Below are 16588 nucleotides of genomic sequence, written 5' to 3' on the forward strand. Positions count from 1 at the left end.
CCGCCCCCGCCAGAGTTGCCATAGTAACCAAGTATTAATAAACTGAAGCCTCTTCCTTCAGTCCACATTCAAAGTTAACAAAGACTCAAAATAATCAAATCTATGGCAACGTAAAACTGGAAAATATATAATTATAACGTTATCTTAACTCAAACAGGTATATCTACAAAAGTAGATGAGTTATTTCTCCATGATCGCAGACTTATGCTGACTTATGCTAGAAATAATATGTGACATAGTATATGAAAGTAAGTTACTAGACCTGAGTTGGAAAGAAACCCCCGTTACCTAGAACATGCTGTCGGGGGGGATCAAGGCTCTTACTGGGACAGCTGATTCAAATCCCTCGAGCTCGAAGATATGGAAACGTTTAAAAATTCATCACAGCTCATCTTAAACTGCTGGAGAGCTCTTTTTTTTTTCTTTTTTTTTTTAAACTGAGCACTAAACATTCATGGGAACCAGCTCTGTCCTGCGGCTTTTGGACGTGTGCCAAAAACTCTGCAGTTTTCTCAGGGGGGGGCGGCGCTCGGCCGCTCTGTCGCTGTGTTCTGTGACGTTAAAAAAAAAGACAGAAAGAGAAGAAACTTAAGCGGGAATCCGTTGAGTGATCAGGCCCAGGAACTGTTACGAGCTCAGAGACAGGGAGGAAGCTGGAGACGGGCTGATAAGACACAATAATCTGTGCGGTTTTCCATCCCAACTGCCGACCTGCGGTTTGACTGTCTGCTGATCCTTCGCCTCGCTAAACTTTAATCACAATCACTATTATCTCCACCCCCCCTCTGCATTCTGCACATAACTGCGAGTTCAACCAGGGAGCCACGATAAAGCCAGAAAAGGCGCAAGTGCCCGACTAAAAGTTCCCAGGTCAACCGGCGACGACGGGTACAATCTGCAAGACGCAGAATCCCGTGGGGTCATAAGTGGAATTCTGGAATAATCCATAACTCATTGATCCGTGGGTCCGGTTATTCTCTTTGGAGACAAAAGGCCTCGGCCAGAGCGGAGTGGGCAGATAATGGGAGCGACACAGAGGTGGAGATGCAGTACTGCAGTCTTTTTCTGCTGAATCATAGTGGGATGAGAGTTGTGCACTGTAATCTGACTCAGACACACTTATTAGATTTGGATCGAATGGTGTTTTTTTTTTTCTCTTTTCTTATTCCCCATGCTCATATGTGCACTTTCACATTTTACAAAATGAATGATGCAGGATAACGTGCGAGTCGTGACCATAAGATTTCAGAAATGTTAGATAGCTTTCGGATTCTTCGAGGGTGAGCGGCCGAATGAGTTTGCTCGAGAGCTTCGTTTCCTTAATGACCAAATGAAATGATGCAATTACAATGATGTGTCTTGTTAGCCTAGATTCAACATGTGCTCTGGCTTTGGAAGGAAAACTTCCCATCGGTCTCATTGCAGCTCGGCCTGGTCTGCGCTCGGGCAATATGCTGTGTGTTTGATGTCAGTCTACCTTCCCCGTCGTCATCGCCCCAACGTGCGGGTTTTGATTAAAAGTGTGACGACAAGACAGTCGCTCGCCGTGTCCACCTCTTCTCTTCTTCTACTTGTGAGTTGTGTGCCCCGACCCTTTACTAGTTATTGTTATCATGTGCTTTATGTCCCCGAGAGGGCCGAGTCCTCTGCGGGGCGGCTGCAGGTCCGGTTCCGACTTGCAGCCCTTTTCATTGCTCGTCCTCCCCACTCTCTCTCCCGCTTGTCGGCCCTTCCATTAAATGCTAAAATGCCCTTAAACAAAATATATACATATATATATATATATGTAAAAAAGTGCATTAAAGTATTGAGCTGCTTTCAATCACGCGCTGAAGTCAGGACATTTTTACAGTGGGGCTGTACGTGACAGCGTGAACGTTCGCAAATGCCTTGGAAACTTTCTGGAACTTTTCCCCCCCGGCACCCCCGAAGTCAAATTGAGCCCAGGTGAGAGGGGTGGTGCCCGAGAGCACCGACGCTTTGCAGAGCTCGTGTCTGTAAACAGCTTTTGTGTTGATGCCGACTGGCCGGGGTGTGTTAAAAATGTGACCGACCGGGGCCACGGGAGTCCAACGTGAGCGCAGGGAGAAGGGGCAGTCACAGTCTGACACGGCTGCAGTAGGAGGGGAGCTATTAAACCGACGCAGCTCGGCGGGCAGGCAGACAGATGAGAGGACTCTACTGACGCCGCCTGCAACCTGAAACACAGAGTGCTAGAAGGCCCATTCCCCAGCGGGACAGTCGAACAGCGCGCTTCACCCCTTGACCCGTGAGGAGCATCAGCCGGAGTCGCCGCCTCGAGAGTCTGCAGTGAGTATGCGAGCCGCTCGTCCATCCCCCCGGCTAATGGATTTTTCGGTTTGAGCCTGAGATAATAGATAAGTGAAATTGCGACGTAATGCAATCAGGCGAAGGGATGAAGCCTGTCACACTGTTTTAGAATCAACAAGAGCGGAATTTGGTATTGAGTCAAGAGGACGACGTCTCGTCTCCAGTGATTTGTACAGCTTCTTTATTTTACATATTCAAATCACAGCGTTGTGTTGGTGTAAGGGGGGGGGGGCATCACTTCTGATATCTGCATCTGTTTTAACACTCTGCGTTGGTATGTGGACGGAGTTACTGTAACTCAACCGCGGTCTACTCTACCCTCCGGTGCGTGCCCCCCCCCCCTGGCTGACATCCTATCTATGGCTCTGGTATGCACTCTCACCGTCTTGTGCCGCGCTAACGCGCAGATTACTCCCGCCATCTTAACGACGGAGGTGAAACGTTAGACCCCCTTCCAGATGTAACGTTGCTCAGTATCTCGCCCCCTGAATGTTTGCTATGTGCTATGCTCCCCCCCCCCCGCCCCCAACCCCCACACTCCCACACTCCCAGAGAGTTTAGCTTCGGCCCCCCGGCTCCACAAACGTAACATCGGCGTGTCCGCTCGGCCCCCGCTGATTGTCAGTCTTTTACAAACATTGACATATAAGGGATTGGGAGAGGGGCAGCGCGCAGCTACGTTGCAGTTTTTAACGAGAGCTCTCCGACACACAGCTTGAAAAAAAAAAACCCCCACCGTTGACCAGCTCACAGCTCGGACGGTCGGAGCTAAAGGCCTCATTCCGATTCAGTAAACAGCCCGAGTAGGAAAGTTGGAGTTGCGGGGTTAAGCACACGAAAAAAAGATACCGGCGCCGAACAACAGGAACACTCATATCAGACAAAGAGGCGCTTCTTACGCAGCTCCGGGCTTTGAATGTCACATACTCTGATTGCGGCGCAGCCACAAAGCGCTCACTCAGAGCCGCACTTCAAGGCTGTGATCTGGACTCGTACAACTGTGCCTTTCATGTGAGTGTGTGAGAGTGTGGACATGAGCGCAGCAGAAAGGCCTCCGTTTTCATCCGAGTGTGAGAAACACACACACACACACACACACAGAGGCGTCCAGGAAGTGTGAGATAAGTGGTGAAGAATAGCGAGTGACTGCTGACAGGGGTTATCCGAGGCTGGACGGCTACTAAGCTCCGCTACCGGCCTGCTGATGGCGAGGGAAATGTGCCATCCATCTGAGGAGGACAGTATTTTAATTTTAATGTTAAAGTGCAGGGTGTGAAATCAAGTTTTGGACATTTTTGCAAGAAGTCGTCCAGTGCTATAAGGAACCCATAGACATCCTACTGTATTTGGAGGTGGTTTCTTTTGCATGCGTGGCTGCAACAGAGATATTCAATCCAATCCTCTAAAAATGTTTAGACTTTGATTTATCTCTTAACTCTGCGCAGAAGAAGATCCGAAGAGAGAAGGAGAGGGAGAGATAAGGCGGCCCATTCCTAACTTTTAAAATATTTACAGTTTGGGGCCGCTCCCTTAAACTCGCTGGATAAATTCCCTGGAATTCCAATCATTGCAACACCCATATTTGTAAGATTAACTTTATGGTGCATAGTTTTGCACAATGAGGGGAGGGGAGGGGGGCTGCCGTCCCTGGTCAGGGTGGAACACCATCACACTCCCACACTGGAAATGAGTCATGTCAAACAGAGGAGAGCCCCAGATGCTATCTCTCGCCGGTGGTGCGCTTGCATGCGGGCAAACCCGTCCACGCGTTCACACACACACACACACACACACACACACTCTGCTGTGAGTCACGGGGTCCGACTGTACCACAGGGGAGAAGACCCCGCCGCTACAACACACTGATGCACTACACTAATGTTTGTGTTTGTAATTGCCGCGGCAACGAAAAGCTGAGTTCACGGGGGAAACGCTCAACTTTGAATGAAGTCCAAAGAACTTTCTCTAATAAAGAAATCATGATTCATGACAAAGATATTTTTTTAACCGTCTAAAAACTGGTTAGACTGGTCAATACAGTCCATAATATGTGGGTTTAAACTAGAGCCTAATGTGCATTTATGTTTTACATTTTAGGTAGAATAAATGTTTATTTTCTTATTTCAAATTCTACTTATTTGGTTGTATTTGTAATTTTTTTCCCCAATTTATGGTTATTTATGATAAATTTGATGGCTACACTAAAATATCGAGCCTCAATTACATTTCTGCCGTAAAGGTTTGATAACAACCTCTTAGGAATCATTAACAGATCTTAAAAAATATATATTTATATATATCGGTATCTGGAATGTTGTACTCCCCAATATCGATATCGGCCCCAAAAAATATCCATATCGGTCGGGGCAAATACTCCACTCAAATATTTCTTCTTATGTAATGATTTTTGTATCTATTAAAAAAGATGGAGATTTCTCATTCAACCAGGAAAAAATGTAACCAATGGCATAAATGGTTGTAGATTCTGGAGTATAAAAAAACGTGTATTTGATAAAGTTGTGCTCTGTATTTTTCTTTATTGACAGCGTTGTCAACATCATCAAGGTGAATGCCCAAACACAAAGTTGCAATAACAGTAATAACATCTGCAAAACATATTTTATCAGAGAGGAGAAGAAGAAAAAGAAGAAGAAAAAAAAAAAAAAAACAATCCTCGAGAGCATGATCGTTACCACGGCAGCCAAACAACGACCCGTCATCATGGCCACTATACACACAAGCAACGGAGCCAGAGTAACCAAGGCGACACCCGTGCGCCATTACGCACGGCGGCGCGGTCTATATTGGGAACCCTGGCCGCCGCGCACTGGCGGAGGAAGGGGAGGGAGGGGGGTGGTCACTCCCGTGACGCAGCGACGCACGCAGGGCGTTGTTCTCCCGTAATGAGACGCTTTATAGCAGCACGTCAGCCCGCTGCCATCAATCGAGTCCGAGGAGCGACCTGCGAGGAGCGAGGGACATTACGCCGTCGTTGGACTCTTTGGAGAGAACTTGTTGTTGCTGCTTCGTTGCGAGCCTGAACCACTGTGTTGTGTTTTGTTTTTTTGGGTCTGTTTGGAAATACGAGCTGCATCCTCTCTACGTAAGTGGACTCTTTGGTCTCTTTCTGAACTTTATTGCATGAAGCTGCACTCGGGGACTCTGCGCTTGGACACGCCGCTGCGTCGCGCGCACTGACAGGAGGGCTGAGCAGAAATAAAAGGATGAAAAGTCTGACATGTAGATGATCTGCTCGCTAGGAATTAATTAGAACCAATCGGTAACCTGAGATCAGGCAGAATGGAATTTTACCTACTTTGTTTATAATCCATTTTAAATATCCTGGTCGCGGATTAAAGGGACAAGAAAGATTTTTAGACACATTTAGTTTTGTCAGAGTAGATTTTTCTTTTAAAAAGAGCTTCGACAAACATGGTGTGAAACTAATACGATTAATAACACAAATGACAATTTAAATGTGATGTTATTATTGGTAACGTGATTAGAGGCAGGTCCCGGTGCTGCTGCAGCGACACACCCATGGCCCAACAATCTGACAACCACACACACACTCACACACATACACATACACATACACACACACACACTCACACTCTCTCACACATACACACTCACACTCTCTCACACACACACTCATACACACACTCACACACACAATCACACACACACACACACACTCTCACACACTCTCTCTCTCTCTCTCTCACACACACACACACACACACACACAAACACACTCAAATACTGACCGACCCTCGTCTCCTCTCTCCACATCTCACCACCACTGTGCAGATCGTCTGGAAAGATGCTGCTCCTTCTACTGGGAATCTGCCTGCTGCACGTCGCTGGTCTGGTTCTGCTGTTCGTGTCCACAATCGTCAGCGTGAGTAAAAAAAAAAAGAATTATTATTATTATTATTTGCATTAACAATATCGGTCACCATCCATGCCTGACATGTTCCTAAAGTCATTGCATAGCATATAATAAGGAATAAAAATAAAAATAAAAAAGTCCGCAGGAGGGAATATTTCACCACTGTTATGTTTCGTTTTCTGAATGTTCATGATTAACATAAATACAATATTTGCAAGTCTTTGCTTGGAATGTGAAACATTTTGTTCTCCCCTGACCCATTTGGAACATGCTCCTTTAAACATCATTGACCGAGACACACATATATATGTTGCTGACATCCAGGTATGGACGTCAAGTGAAACCAGCACCTCAGACCTCTGGATAAACTGCTCCACGGCCAATGGAGGATACCACTGTGACCCGGCAACAAGTGGAGGTCAGACGCCCGCCTCACATTTGACCATTTGCCCCTTTAAGGCAACTGTAACTTCCTGTTTACCGTGTGTTTCCCAATAGAATGGCTCACACATGGATATTCTAGTCACTGCTCTGTTGTAAAGAATGTAATCAGTTATTAATAAGTCAGTTTATGTGGGGAAAAATGATCTCCACTTTACTTGAGACCATGCACAGTGATGTTAACATTGGGGTGGGGGAGGATTTGAACTGTGGAAAAAAAAAAACGTCTTGCTGAAATCCAACATTCACCCTGTTTGTTGATGTGGGTGTGTCCCGAGCTCCTCTGGGACTCTGGCGCCATCTAGGGCAGAGAATGCGGCAGTGCCGCGCGCCCGAGCCGGAGCGGGGGTGCTGATAGGCCGGCCGCTGTATAAATAGTCGTGGTGTGATGTCCATATTCAGGGTCTCGTGTTCGGGGAGCCCATGGTGACAGGGATGTGAATGTGGACAATCAGGGTGGGGCTGCAGCGGAGAGTATTTAAAGTTTTTAGACCTATGTGTGCATTGCTGTTGAGACCTTGGCCCACCTCATGCGGAACATGGCACGCTGATGGCGGGTCACGCCCAGCGACACATCACAGTGTCCAGTGTTAGTTTGCAGGGGTCATTAAGGCAACAGCTGCAGGGTGAAGAGAGTCATTCAGACCAGGCGGCCTCCTCCACACGTTTTGAATCATAAAATACTTAATAATGAATATGTAGATCGCCACTATTTTTGAAAGTTTTCCACAGCCAGCAACAAGTGTGATGTGAGCTCACCGTTTCCCCGGCTGTGTGTGTGTGTGTGTGTTTTTGCCGTCACAGCGGTGCTGGAGCAGCCGGCGGGGGTGATGTCATTTGTCTAGAATGAGCCGGTGCTCAGCCAGCGGGTGTTTTGTCAGGGCGGCAGCGCCTGCACGCTCTGCCAGGTAGTTTGATGGCGCAGCCAGTTTAGTTTGACTTGCTTTCATTTAGTGCACTGACGCAAAATGTTTATTCAAGACGCGTGCATGCGTGCGTGTGCGTGCGTGCCGCGCTCTCGGCTTTTGGGAGATGGAAGATAGTGGGTCTGTTGACACGCGGGGGCCGAGGCCTGCAATTCCAAAGAAGCTTTGCTGAGCGAATCGGTTTCCCTGCTGGAAAGTGAGTCACAATCACGCTCATCTTTGTCACGGCTACAAAAATCCTGGCCTGCGTTTGGTTTTGATGACGCCATGTCACATGAGTTAGACATAGGTTTAAAAAAAAAAAAAAAATAAAAAAAAATGTTGCTCTTCAGGGCGTTGGGCCTCAGACAGAAAACATAAACAGCCGTTTTCCTGTTTGGAGCTACAGTGACAGGCGGGCTGCCGCTTATCTGCATTGTAGCACCGCCTTTTGAAAACCATCCGTGTAGAATTCTGAATGTATGAGTCATGCTCGCTTATCAGTGACAAGCCCTGAACTTTGCCCCGGGCGTTAGGAAGTCGGCCCGTGTCACCGTTTCCTGCTCCCTCAGTCAGAACAGGAAGGACGGAGGACAAGATGTCGTCGGCGCGTTATAGAACGCGGCGGCGGCGGCAGGCGATCTTTTTATAGATGAGTGGAACAGCGCCCCCCCCCCCCCCCCCCGATTTCTCACCGGCGTAATCGCATTTGCGTTACGCAACATCTGAAAAACGGGATCATCTAATTGCGAGGAGCTGCGTCCGGCCGCGTCTCTGGCGGACGGAAGGCTGGCGGCGTGTCGGGTTTCCTCCCGATGTCTCGTCCCTGAACCATCGGTCATCAGGACACGCTGCTGCTGCTGCTGCTGTTGTTGTTGTTGTAGGGAATCTGATTCCGGACCTGTAAACCTGTGCAATCTCCCCAGATACCGTTTCCCCTGTTAGAATCTATAGCAGCGATATTTCTCCGGGGGTTGAACCGCGTTAGCGGGTGGTTGTCGTTCTTATTTTAGTGTTCAAATGTGGTTTTGTCAAAGTCATAACATCAAACTTATTACTTAATCGTCCTGTTTGTTCTCGACTATGTTCTGTGATAAATTATGCATCGTAACTTGATTGTCTTGTTGTGAGTGCAGCCCCCCAACCCCCCCCCCCCCCTTCCATTAAAACCACAACATGCCTTTAATTTACATAATGTAAGAGAATCAATAAACCAGCAGACGCTTATGGAATGTTTACCGTTTGGCCGTGGCGTGCCACGATAAAATCCCACTTTTTATAGACTTTATAAAATATCTGCGGATACTGAAGGACGTCAAATCCAAAATTGACGCGGGTTGCGAGGTACACAGACGGAATGCTCATTCGTTCAGCCTCTTGGACGAGAGGGGGCAGCGAGCGCTTGGGGAAACCCGAGAGGCCACATGGTCGGGATGGATAACCCTCCGACGAGAAATAGACCCTGCTTGGAAATCCTGGGATTCCTGGCACGAAGGAAAACACACAGCGGCACAGCACTCGGCCTCCGCTGTCGTTACAGGTGTCTAATGGGTTAATAATGGCTTCGCCGGACCAGCGCTAGCAATCGATGGTGCGGGGGGGGGGGGGGGGGGGGGGGGGGTCACAGAGCTTTTAGGAAGGAGATACCCAGGTTCCATTACACATTCCCAGAAGTAAACATGGCAGAAGCTACAGCTCATTATCTGTGAGAGGATGCTCGGGCTCAGCGGAGGCCAGTGAAAGGACGCATTTTGTTTTTTAAAATCAGTTTCCTCTTACCCATCCCTTCCGCTCATGAGGTCGATGTTATATCTTTCATATATATGTAACTCATGCTCTAATGACCAATGTTTTGTTATTGACAACACTCTCCCCTCTCCCCCTCCTCCCCTACAGAGTGGATTCAGGCGGTCCAGGCTCTAATGATCCTATCCATCATCTTCAGCTGCCTGTCTCTCTTCCTCTTCTTCTGCCAGCTCTTCACTCTGCAGAAGGGCGGACGCTTCTTCATCACTGGAACCTTCCAGATCCTCGCCAGTGAGTTCACCTCGCCTTCACACCAAATTCGCCTGACGGGCATTACTGAGATCGGGACAGACGCTAGAGGGACCAAATGGACACGTGTGGACGAATTCGATCCAGTGCGACGAATTTGATTCGTCGAATTTATCGCTTAGGCAGCAACTGCTCCAATTTGACAGGTTGTAAACTGGATCTTAAGTCGTTCATCTGATCAACTCAGCTAATTCAAAATTTCCAGCACTGATCTGATCTGATGAGACCGAACGGCGACTCAGAGAATTCAATTGAAGAGAGTCCCAGACGGACGCGGATGGCTTGTCGACGCGCCGCTTGTCCATTGTGCTCCGTGCCCTTTGGCCAGGGAGCGGCTCGAATGCCGGTCCATTGTGTCCCCTCTCTTGACCCCCCCCCCCCCCCCCCCCCCCCCTTTTTCTAACAAACCCCAGGTTTTTGCTCTCTCTCTCTCCGCTGGCACCCAGGTGCCCACTCAGCCAAACAAAAACCGAAGCAGGAATGACACCGGGCGCGCTGCCAGCCGCACAAGTTGAAATGTCAGGAAGGCTGGCAGTGTGTGTGTGTGTGTGTGTGTGTGTGTGTGTGTGGGGTGGAGGGGGTCGGACAAACAGATCATGCCATGTTGCACCAGGGAGGTGGGCAGCGTGATGTAATGTGGCGAGATGCCTTCTGGTGAAACTCCGCCCCTCCGCTGCCAGACAGAGTTCAGCCCAGGACACAACGCTGCGGAGAAACATGATCTGACGATGAATAACAAAAAAATAGATGATGAGCAGCGTTATTCAATGCTCACTTTTTCTTTTTCCTCCTTCCTTTTTTTCTCTTCTTCCGTCCCTGCAGGTTTGTTCGTGATGAGCGGAGCCATCATCTACACGGTGATGAGTCCGGCGTGGGTGCCGGAGGCCAACGCCTTCGGCTACTCCTACATCCTGGCGTGGGTGGCCTTCCCCTTGGCGCTGATCAGCGGACTCATCTACGTCATCTTGAGGAAGCGAGAATGAGCCGTCACACCCCCCCCCCAAAGGCCCCCGGCGTTTTCCCCCAGTTAAAAAGAAAAAACCAACCAAAAAAAACCAACCAACCCCCTGCCCAGCTGCAAGTGTCATCAGTTCACGTGTGAAGCATAAGTTGTGATGTCTTGAGTAACCAACACAGCCAGGTCACACCCGGGGAGGGTGGGCGGGCCAGGGGGGGCGGGGCTAACACCGACAAACAACACGCAAACCGACACAAAAACAACCAATACTGTCTCATTTAAAAGATGTATATAGTATCTATGGTTTAAAACCTATTTATAACACTTTTTACATATATGTACATAGTTTTTTCGTGTCGCTCCGTCGACAAGACGCTTGTATGAGCTTTTTTTTTTCGTTTTCAGCTGATTAAGTGCCTGTTTGTTTGTAATGATGAAATAATCAGATGCTATTTTTTTTTGTGTTGTGTGTTTTTCTTTTCTTTTCTTTTCATTTTCGTTTTGTTTCGGTAGCTGCCAAAGAATCGGTCAAAATGAAAGAATAAAAAACGTTTCCTGAAGGAATATTAACCAAAGCGCATGTATAGAAATAGAACGAGTGGTAACATCCGTGGACGTAGCATAGCCATGAAATATATAGATTTGGTCCTTTTCTATTTTTGTGTTGTTTTTTTTTTTTCTTCCTATTTCTTATTTTCAACAAAAGATGGTGCTATATATATATTTATCATTCCTATTACTGACAGCGATCAACCACGACAGAGCTATTTTGTTATTTGTTTGGAGAAGGAGGTGCAACGCGAGCGCACGCGGCGCCCGGCGGCTTCTTTAGGGAACACAGCCTGATTTCACATTGCAGTGTCTTTAAAAAGGAAAGGAGAAAAAAAGGATATTTCCGCTTCGGGTGATGAAATTAAAATTCATTTTGGAACGTCAGTATTATTCTGGAAGTTTGATCACGGGTGAATTCACTTCACTGCCTTATCTTTTAAGCTCGAGCCGCCTCACTCTTTCATGTTTGTGCTCAACCCCGTGTCAAGATGTCAGATCGCCAATTTTCCATAGAGCAATCAGAAACACCGTGGGACATAGATTGACCAGAAACAAATGCCACTCACTTGAAGCCATATCAGAAGGAAAAGTACCAGATGCCAGGAGGAGGAGAGAGAGAGAGAGAGAGAGAGAGAAAACACACATTTAGTATTAACGTTTAACCTTGAGGAAAAGGACAGAGAGGTTTGCAGTGATGATACCAAAAAAAAATGTCTGTTTCACATACTTGAAGTTTGACACGCTGCCGTCTACGTGTTGTTGTCTTTTTCTTTTTTTCTTCCCTCTTCTACCGTGTGTGAGAAAAAACACTGTTCATATGTTTTGTGCATAACAGATGTTGATGACAATCTAAAAGGCCTAAAAAAAAACCCCCTCTTACGCTTACTCAATAAAACTGCTCTCTAACAACGTGTGTGTTCCACTGTAACGAGGCACTGGATCAGGAAATGTACCTAGTGCCGAACATCAAGTCATTGTACTGTGGGGAAGAAATGAAAGTCTGTCAATGATAATAGATGTTCGCATCCGTGACAACCCCCGACAGTAGCTGCACCTGCAAGATGTCAGCATGTCAAATATTGCATTACACAAGTTTACAGTCCGGTCGGCATGGTTACAGTGCACGCGACCGTGCTCTGGTTGGATCAAATCGTCCCGCCTTCGCACACGTGGGTTTGCAACTGCTGCCCGTGACTTGTGTTACACGCGCCGGCGTAAAAAGGCACTTGAGGGGGTTGTGGGGGGGTTGATAGGGTTTGGGCCCGGCACCCGATGCCAGCTATTCCAAACCCGCGGCTCGAGTTTCGGTGTCAACAGTGTCTCTCTGGCAGCATCGGGCGTACAGTACCGAGGACGTGGGACTGCGATCGGTGAGATCCTGTCGCCTCCCAAAAACAAGGCCCACGCCGTCGGCGGATGGATTTCGCAGTATTCAATTCAGATCTTACACTTGACAGTCTGGGTTTTTTTTCCCTCCCCGATGAATATCACTCGGGGTTCAGTTAGAAGAGATCGCCCTCTAATGACAACTGCCCCTCTTCGCTCGTGTGTGTGTGTGTGTGTGTGTGCAACTGTCTACTACACCATGTTTACACCTAAACTTACAAAAAGCACTCTTGATGTTTACCAAAGCTACTTTTTGGAGTTTAACCATTAAAGGATGTTTCTTACCACCACCCGTCTGGCGTGTCTCTCTCAACAACACACGACACATCTCAGATTACACAGAGAGAGAGAGAGAGAGAGAAATCACCTGCGTTTAACAGATTTGTATATATCTGAAGCTGCGGCGGTGAAAGAGAACTCTCCGAGGGGGGAGAATCTTGTCGCAGGCCTGAGAGGTCACGGCCTCCCCCCTCCCTCCTCTAACACACATGCAGGTGCTGGGTGAAATCAGGACACCGACATTCTACTACCGTATGTGTCTGCGTTCCCCTTTTTCCAGCGTCGGAGAAAATCTATATCTGTATTTGCACGTCATTTTTTACATCCCACTTTTGCTTTATTCATATAATTCTACTTCCAACAGGCTGTTTATCATACGCTGTTCAACGCTGCCACCTTGTGGATGAGTACGAGAGCTGCTGCAACAGTTACATGTCACACTAGATTATCAAACAGTGCCACCGTGTGATACAACATGAGCACTACAGTTCAATCTACGTCCCTCCGTGATGTCGAGTGGAAAAGGCTCAATGTCTCCCCTGGGTTCCAGCAGATCATATTTTCTCTCTCTCTCTCACCGAAGTGTGCTAAGCCTCATTAACTCTGTACATGATCATCAAGCACGATCGTCTGGAGCTGCCGTCAGTGTACGCATGCACGTGTGATGGAAGAGGGGAAGACTCTCCATCACCCCTTCAGTCAGTCTAATGAATGCTCCTCCTCCTCCTCCCCCTCCTCCTCCTCCTCCGGAGCCATTATGAATGCTTTTGTGGCATAACACATCGTTAAAAGGCAAAAGGGCGGGAGACAAATCGCTCCTCGGTTTCTGATAAATCGTTTGATAAAGTCGGACGCAAAGCGAGGTAGATTCACGACGTCGGAGAAATCAAATGTGCAAGACAGGAGGAGCCAAAATGAGGCACAATTTGGATCCCACAAGCTGCGCTCACAAAAATATCTTGTAAAAAAAATGGAAGCGAGCACGGATTTAAAATTGAGCACAAACAATTTAGAATATTCATATCTGGTCTGTGACTTTAGGTGGGGTGCGGCCGCGGACGTAGATTGTAGTTTAAAGCTGAAATCCGAAACTCTTTTGGAGGGATGTAGTTTCCTCGTGTGATGTTTTGCTGGTGGTGGTGATGGGGGAAAAAATGTTGCCTCAAATGCATCATCATTACTTTCTCAACTGTCTGTATCAAGCTTGCATACTAAAATGTTCAAGCAATAAATGGGTTTAAAGTCATTTGTATACAAGAAGAGTAAAAATAAATTACTATTACTATAAATAAATGAGAAAACATCTATTTAAAACTCTTACTTAATATTCGTGAGATGGATAAGGACAATTTAAAAGTGACAGCAGAGTTCCTTCCCCGATATTTCCCCCCCACTCCCCCCCCCTCTTCTTTGAATCAAACGTCACGTGTGGTGGTGATACAGAGCAGACAGACACCAGAACATATTTGTCCGGACTGGTGAGACTCGTGCAACATTGCCTATGTTCGATGATGATGACGGATCAACATTACGGTTGCCGTTTGATTTTAACCGTCCCCTGAAAATCGGCCTCTTTTTCCTCAAGCTGTATTTGGTCCTCACACTTCAACTGTCCTCTGGCATATGACGAAAAGAAGGAAGCACAGAGTCAGTGCATTGTGTCTATTAAATATCCACTGCCACGCATTATTACCCCCGTGCTTTATGGGTGTCTGGGGGGCTCCGCGCATCATTGTTTCGCCGTCACGGGGTCAAGGACGAGCTTTCAAAAATAACCACTCTTCCCATTAATGCCTTAACACACTCTGCCCGTCTTGTCCCGTCCCGCCCAATGTCACCATCGACTCCTGAGCCCCTCTCTGGGACCTACGCCGGCAGATAATATTTTCTAATTTCTGCGGCACAATGAGGGGGACGCAAACAGAAGGTCCACCTTAATCTATCACGGCTCCTTCGAGGGGGGCAGGGGTGCGCCGGTGACAGGCACAAAATCGCAGAGCCGGTGGGGAGGAGGGCGACAGACGCAATTAAGGCTCATGAAATGCAAATGGCGCTTTATGTACGGGGGTTCGGGGCTGGGGAGCAAGGGGCTACACGTCTCTCCTGGTCCCCGCTGCCATCTGCTTGCCATCATCACCGGTGGAAGAACCTCTGGCTCTTGTGGGTAATTTGTAGCTTTAATAATTTCTTCCTCAGCTGGGGAAGGGAAGGCGGAGATGGGAGCAAAGGGGGCTGAGGACCTGCAGCTGGCTAAGATTAGACTTAGATTAGCCGGTCAGATCACAAGGACGACTGACCCCTTGCGCGTTAGCGCGGGCACACACGGCATAAACACACTCGCATGTTCACACGCAAGCGTGGGCGCACATGCGGCACATGTGCAGGCACACGGATTCGGTCCCTCTCTTGTTTCCACTCCAGCACAATACTTGCTTATACCCCAATCAAAGCTGACCCTGATCCGCGTCGTACCTCGGTGGGGTCCCCATAAATCCCTAAGGACGTCTGGAGGTTATTTAGGAACACGATCCCTGGCCGCTGGGGGCTGAGCCGTGACCCCTGGCGCAGATTCAGTCCCCAACTTCCCCCGGAGCGCTGTTTAGAGAGGTCAAAGTGGACTCACTGTTTTTTTCCCCCAAATTACATAGTCACTCATTTGTCATGTGGGAAAGAAGGACCTCATTGAGACCTACAGACCCAACACCTTCTAACACCCGCCGCACCAAACCGCTCCCCAAGGTCAAGCCTGGGCCAAGGTCATCACCACACAAAGCTGCCCCCCCGACTCCGCATGCGTCCATCACGCGCAGGAACAGAAGATTGGCAGCCGATGCAGTCGCGGACTAAATCAAGTTCGGCTTCTGCCACACACACACACACACACACACACACACACACACACACATCAGGATCACTTACGCCAACACGCACTCACACTGAGGGGCTTAATCGCTTTATCGGCAATGGAGGAGCAGAAGGGCGGTGCGCCGTCGGATGGACGGGAGCTTTGCGGGGGGATTTTTACAAGACACGTGCGCCTCGGTCCCTGAAAATGCTCGGATGATGACTTCAACATCAGCCAACGCACCTTTGGCAGCTGAGGAACAACTCGCCTCCTGCCTCGTGAAACTGACTCACGGGCCACAAGACATATTTGAATCGGGAGTTACGAGTTTTTACGCCGAAAAGCTTTTGACAGCATAGCAAGTGCAACATGTCATCCATCAAATATGGATCATGCGTGTCGTAAAATATGTGAGTGACAGGTCATACATGATGAGCACATGCCAAACAAAGATGGCCGAAGCATGTGCCTGCAACTGGGTTTTTAATTTCAGCGCAACCTCGGCTTTGACAGGGGGGCGCGATAGGAATCTCTCAGCTCTATATGGAGCCGATAACGGGCAGTGAGCCATTGTAATTATAGAATTGAACGCTCGCACCGAGCACATTTCCAAAGGCACGTAGAAGAAGGTTTGGAAAATTTGCAGGCTGGAGAAGACGACAGAAGAAGAATGAGTAAAGTTTGGGGGGCCTGGCATTTAGCCGCGCGAACAAAGCGACCTTTAATCTGCGCAGACACACGGACAAGAGACACACAGACGGCTCTCATGAGGTCCAGTAAAGCCTCGTACTGGTCGGGATGGATGGCAGTAAAAAGTTCCCTGAATGGTGTTGATGAAGCCTCATAAATTCCCCAGGCAATAACGGGGCCTCCTGCGGGAATGAAATACTCGGCGGCCAAGTTATTTGGAGCCGCGTTGCATTTTAAACAGGCAGATTTGA

General features: G+C 48.2%; 1 protein-coding gene across 2 annotated transcripts; it reads left to right on the forward strand.

Moving 5' to 3' along the window:
- Positions 1-2124: 2124 nt before the first annotated feature.
- Positions 2125-12813, forward strand: pmp22b (peripheral myelin protein 22b). 2 transcript variants are annotated; one of them, XM_035611955.2, is made up of 5 exons: positions 2125-2310; positions 6145-6235; positions 6551-6644; positions 9469-9609; positions 10450-12813. In XM_035611955.2, exons 2-5 carry the CDS (start codon positions 6158-6160, stop codon positions 10608-10610), a joined length of 474 nt encoding a protein of 157 aa, XP_035467848.1. In that variant the 5' UTR covers positions 2125-2310; positions 6145-6157; the 3' UTR covers positions 10611-12813. The 2 variants fall into 2 exon arrangements, with proteins under 2 accessions (XP_035467848.1, XP_035467847.1); XM_035611954.2 differs by lacking the exon at positions 2125-2310 and adding an exon at positions 5276-5434.
- The last annotated feature ends 3775 nt before the right edge of the window (positions 12814-16588 follow it).

Source organism: Scophthalmus maximus, chromosome 16, assembly GCF_022379125.1.
Source record: "Scophthalmus maximus strain ysfricsl-2021 chromosome 16, ASM2237912v1, whole genome shotgun sequence".
NCBI lineage: Eukaryota > Metazoa > Chordata > Actinopteri > Pleuronectiformes > Scophthalmidae > Scophthalmus > Scophthalmus maximus.

Coding starts and splice junctions, on each gene's coding strand:
- pmp22b (XM_035611955.2), top strand. CDS start 6,158: ATGCTGCTCCTTCTACTGGGAATCTGCCTGCTGCACGTCGCTGGTCTG. Junction 6,236..6,550: donor TCGTGTCCACAATCGTCAGC/GTGAGTAAAAAA, acceptor GCTGACATCCAG/GTATGGACGTCAAGTGAAAC. Junction 9,610..10,449: donor AACCTTCCAGATCCTCGCCA/GTGAGTTCACCT, acceptor CCGTCCCTGCAG/GTTTGTTCGTGATGAGCGGA.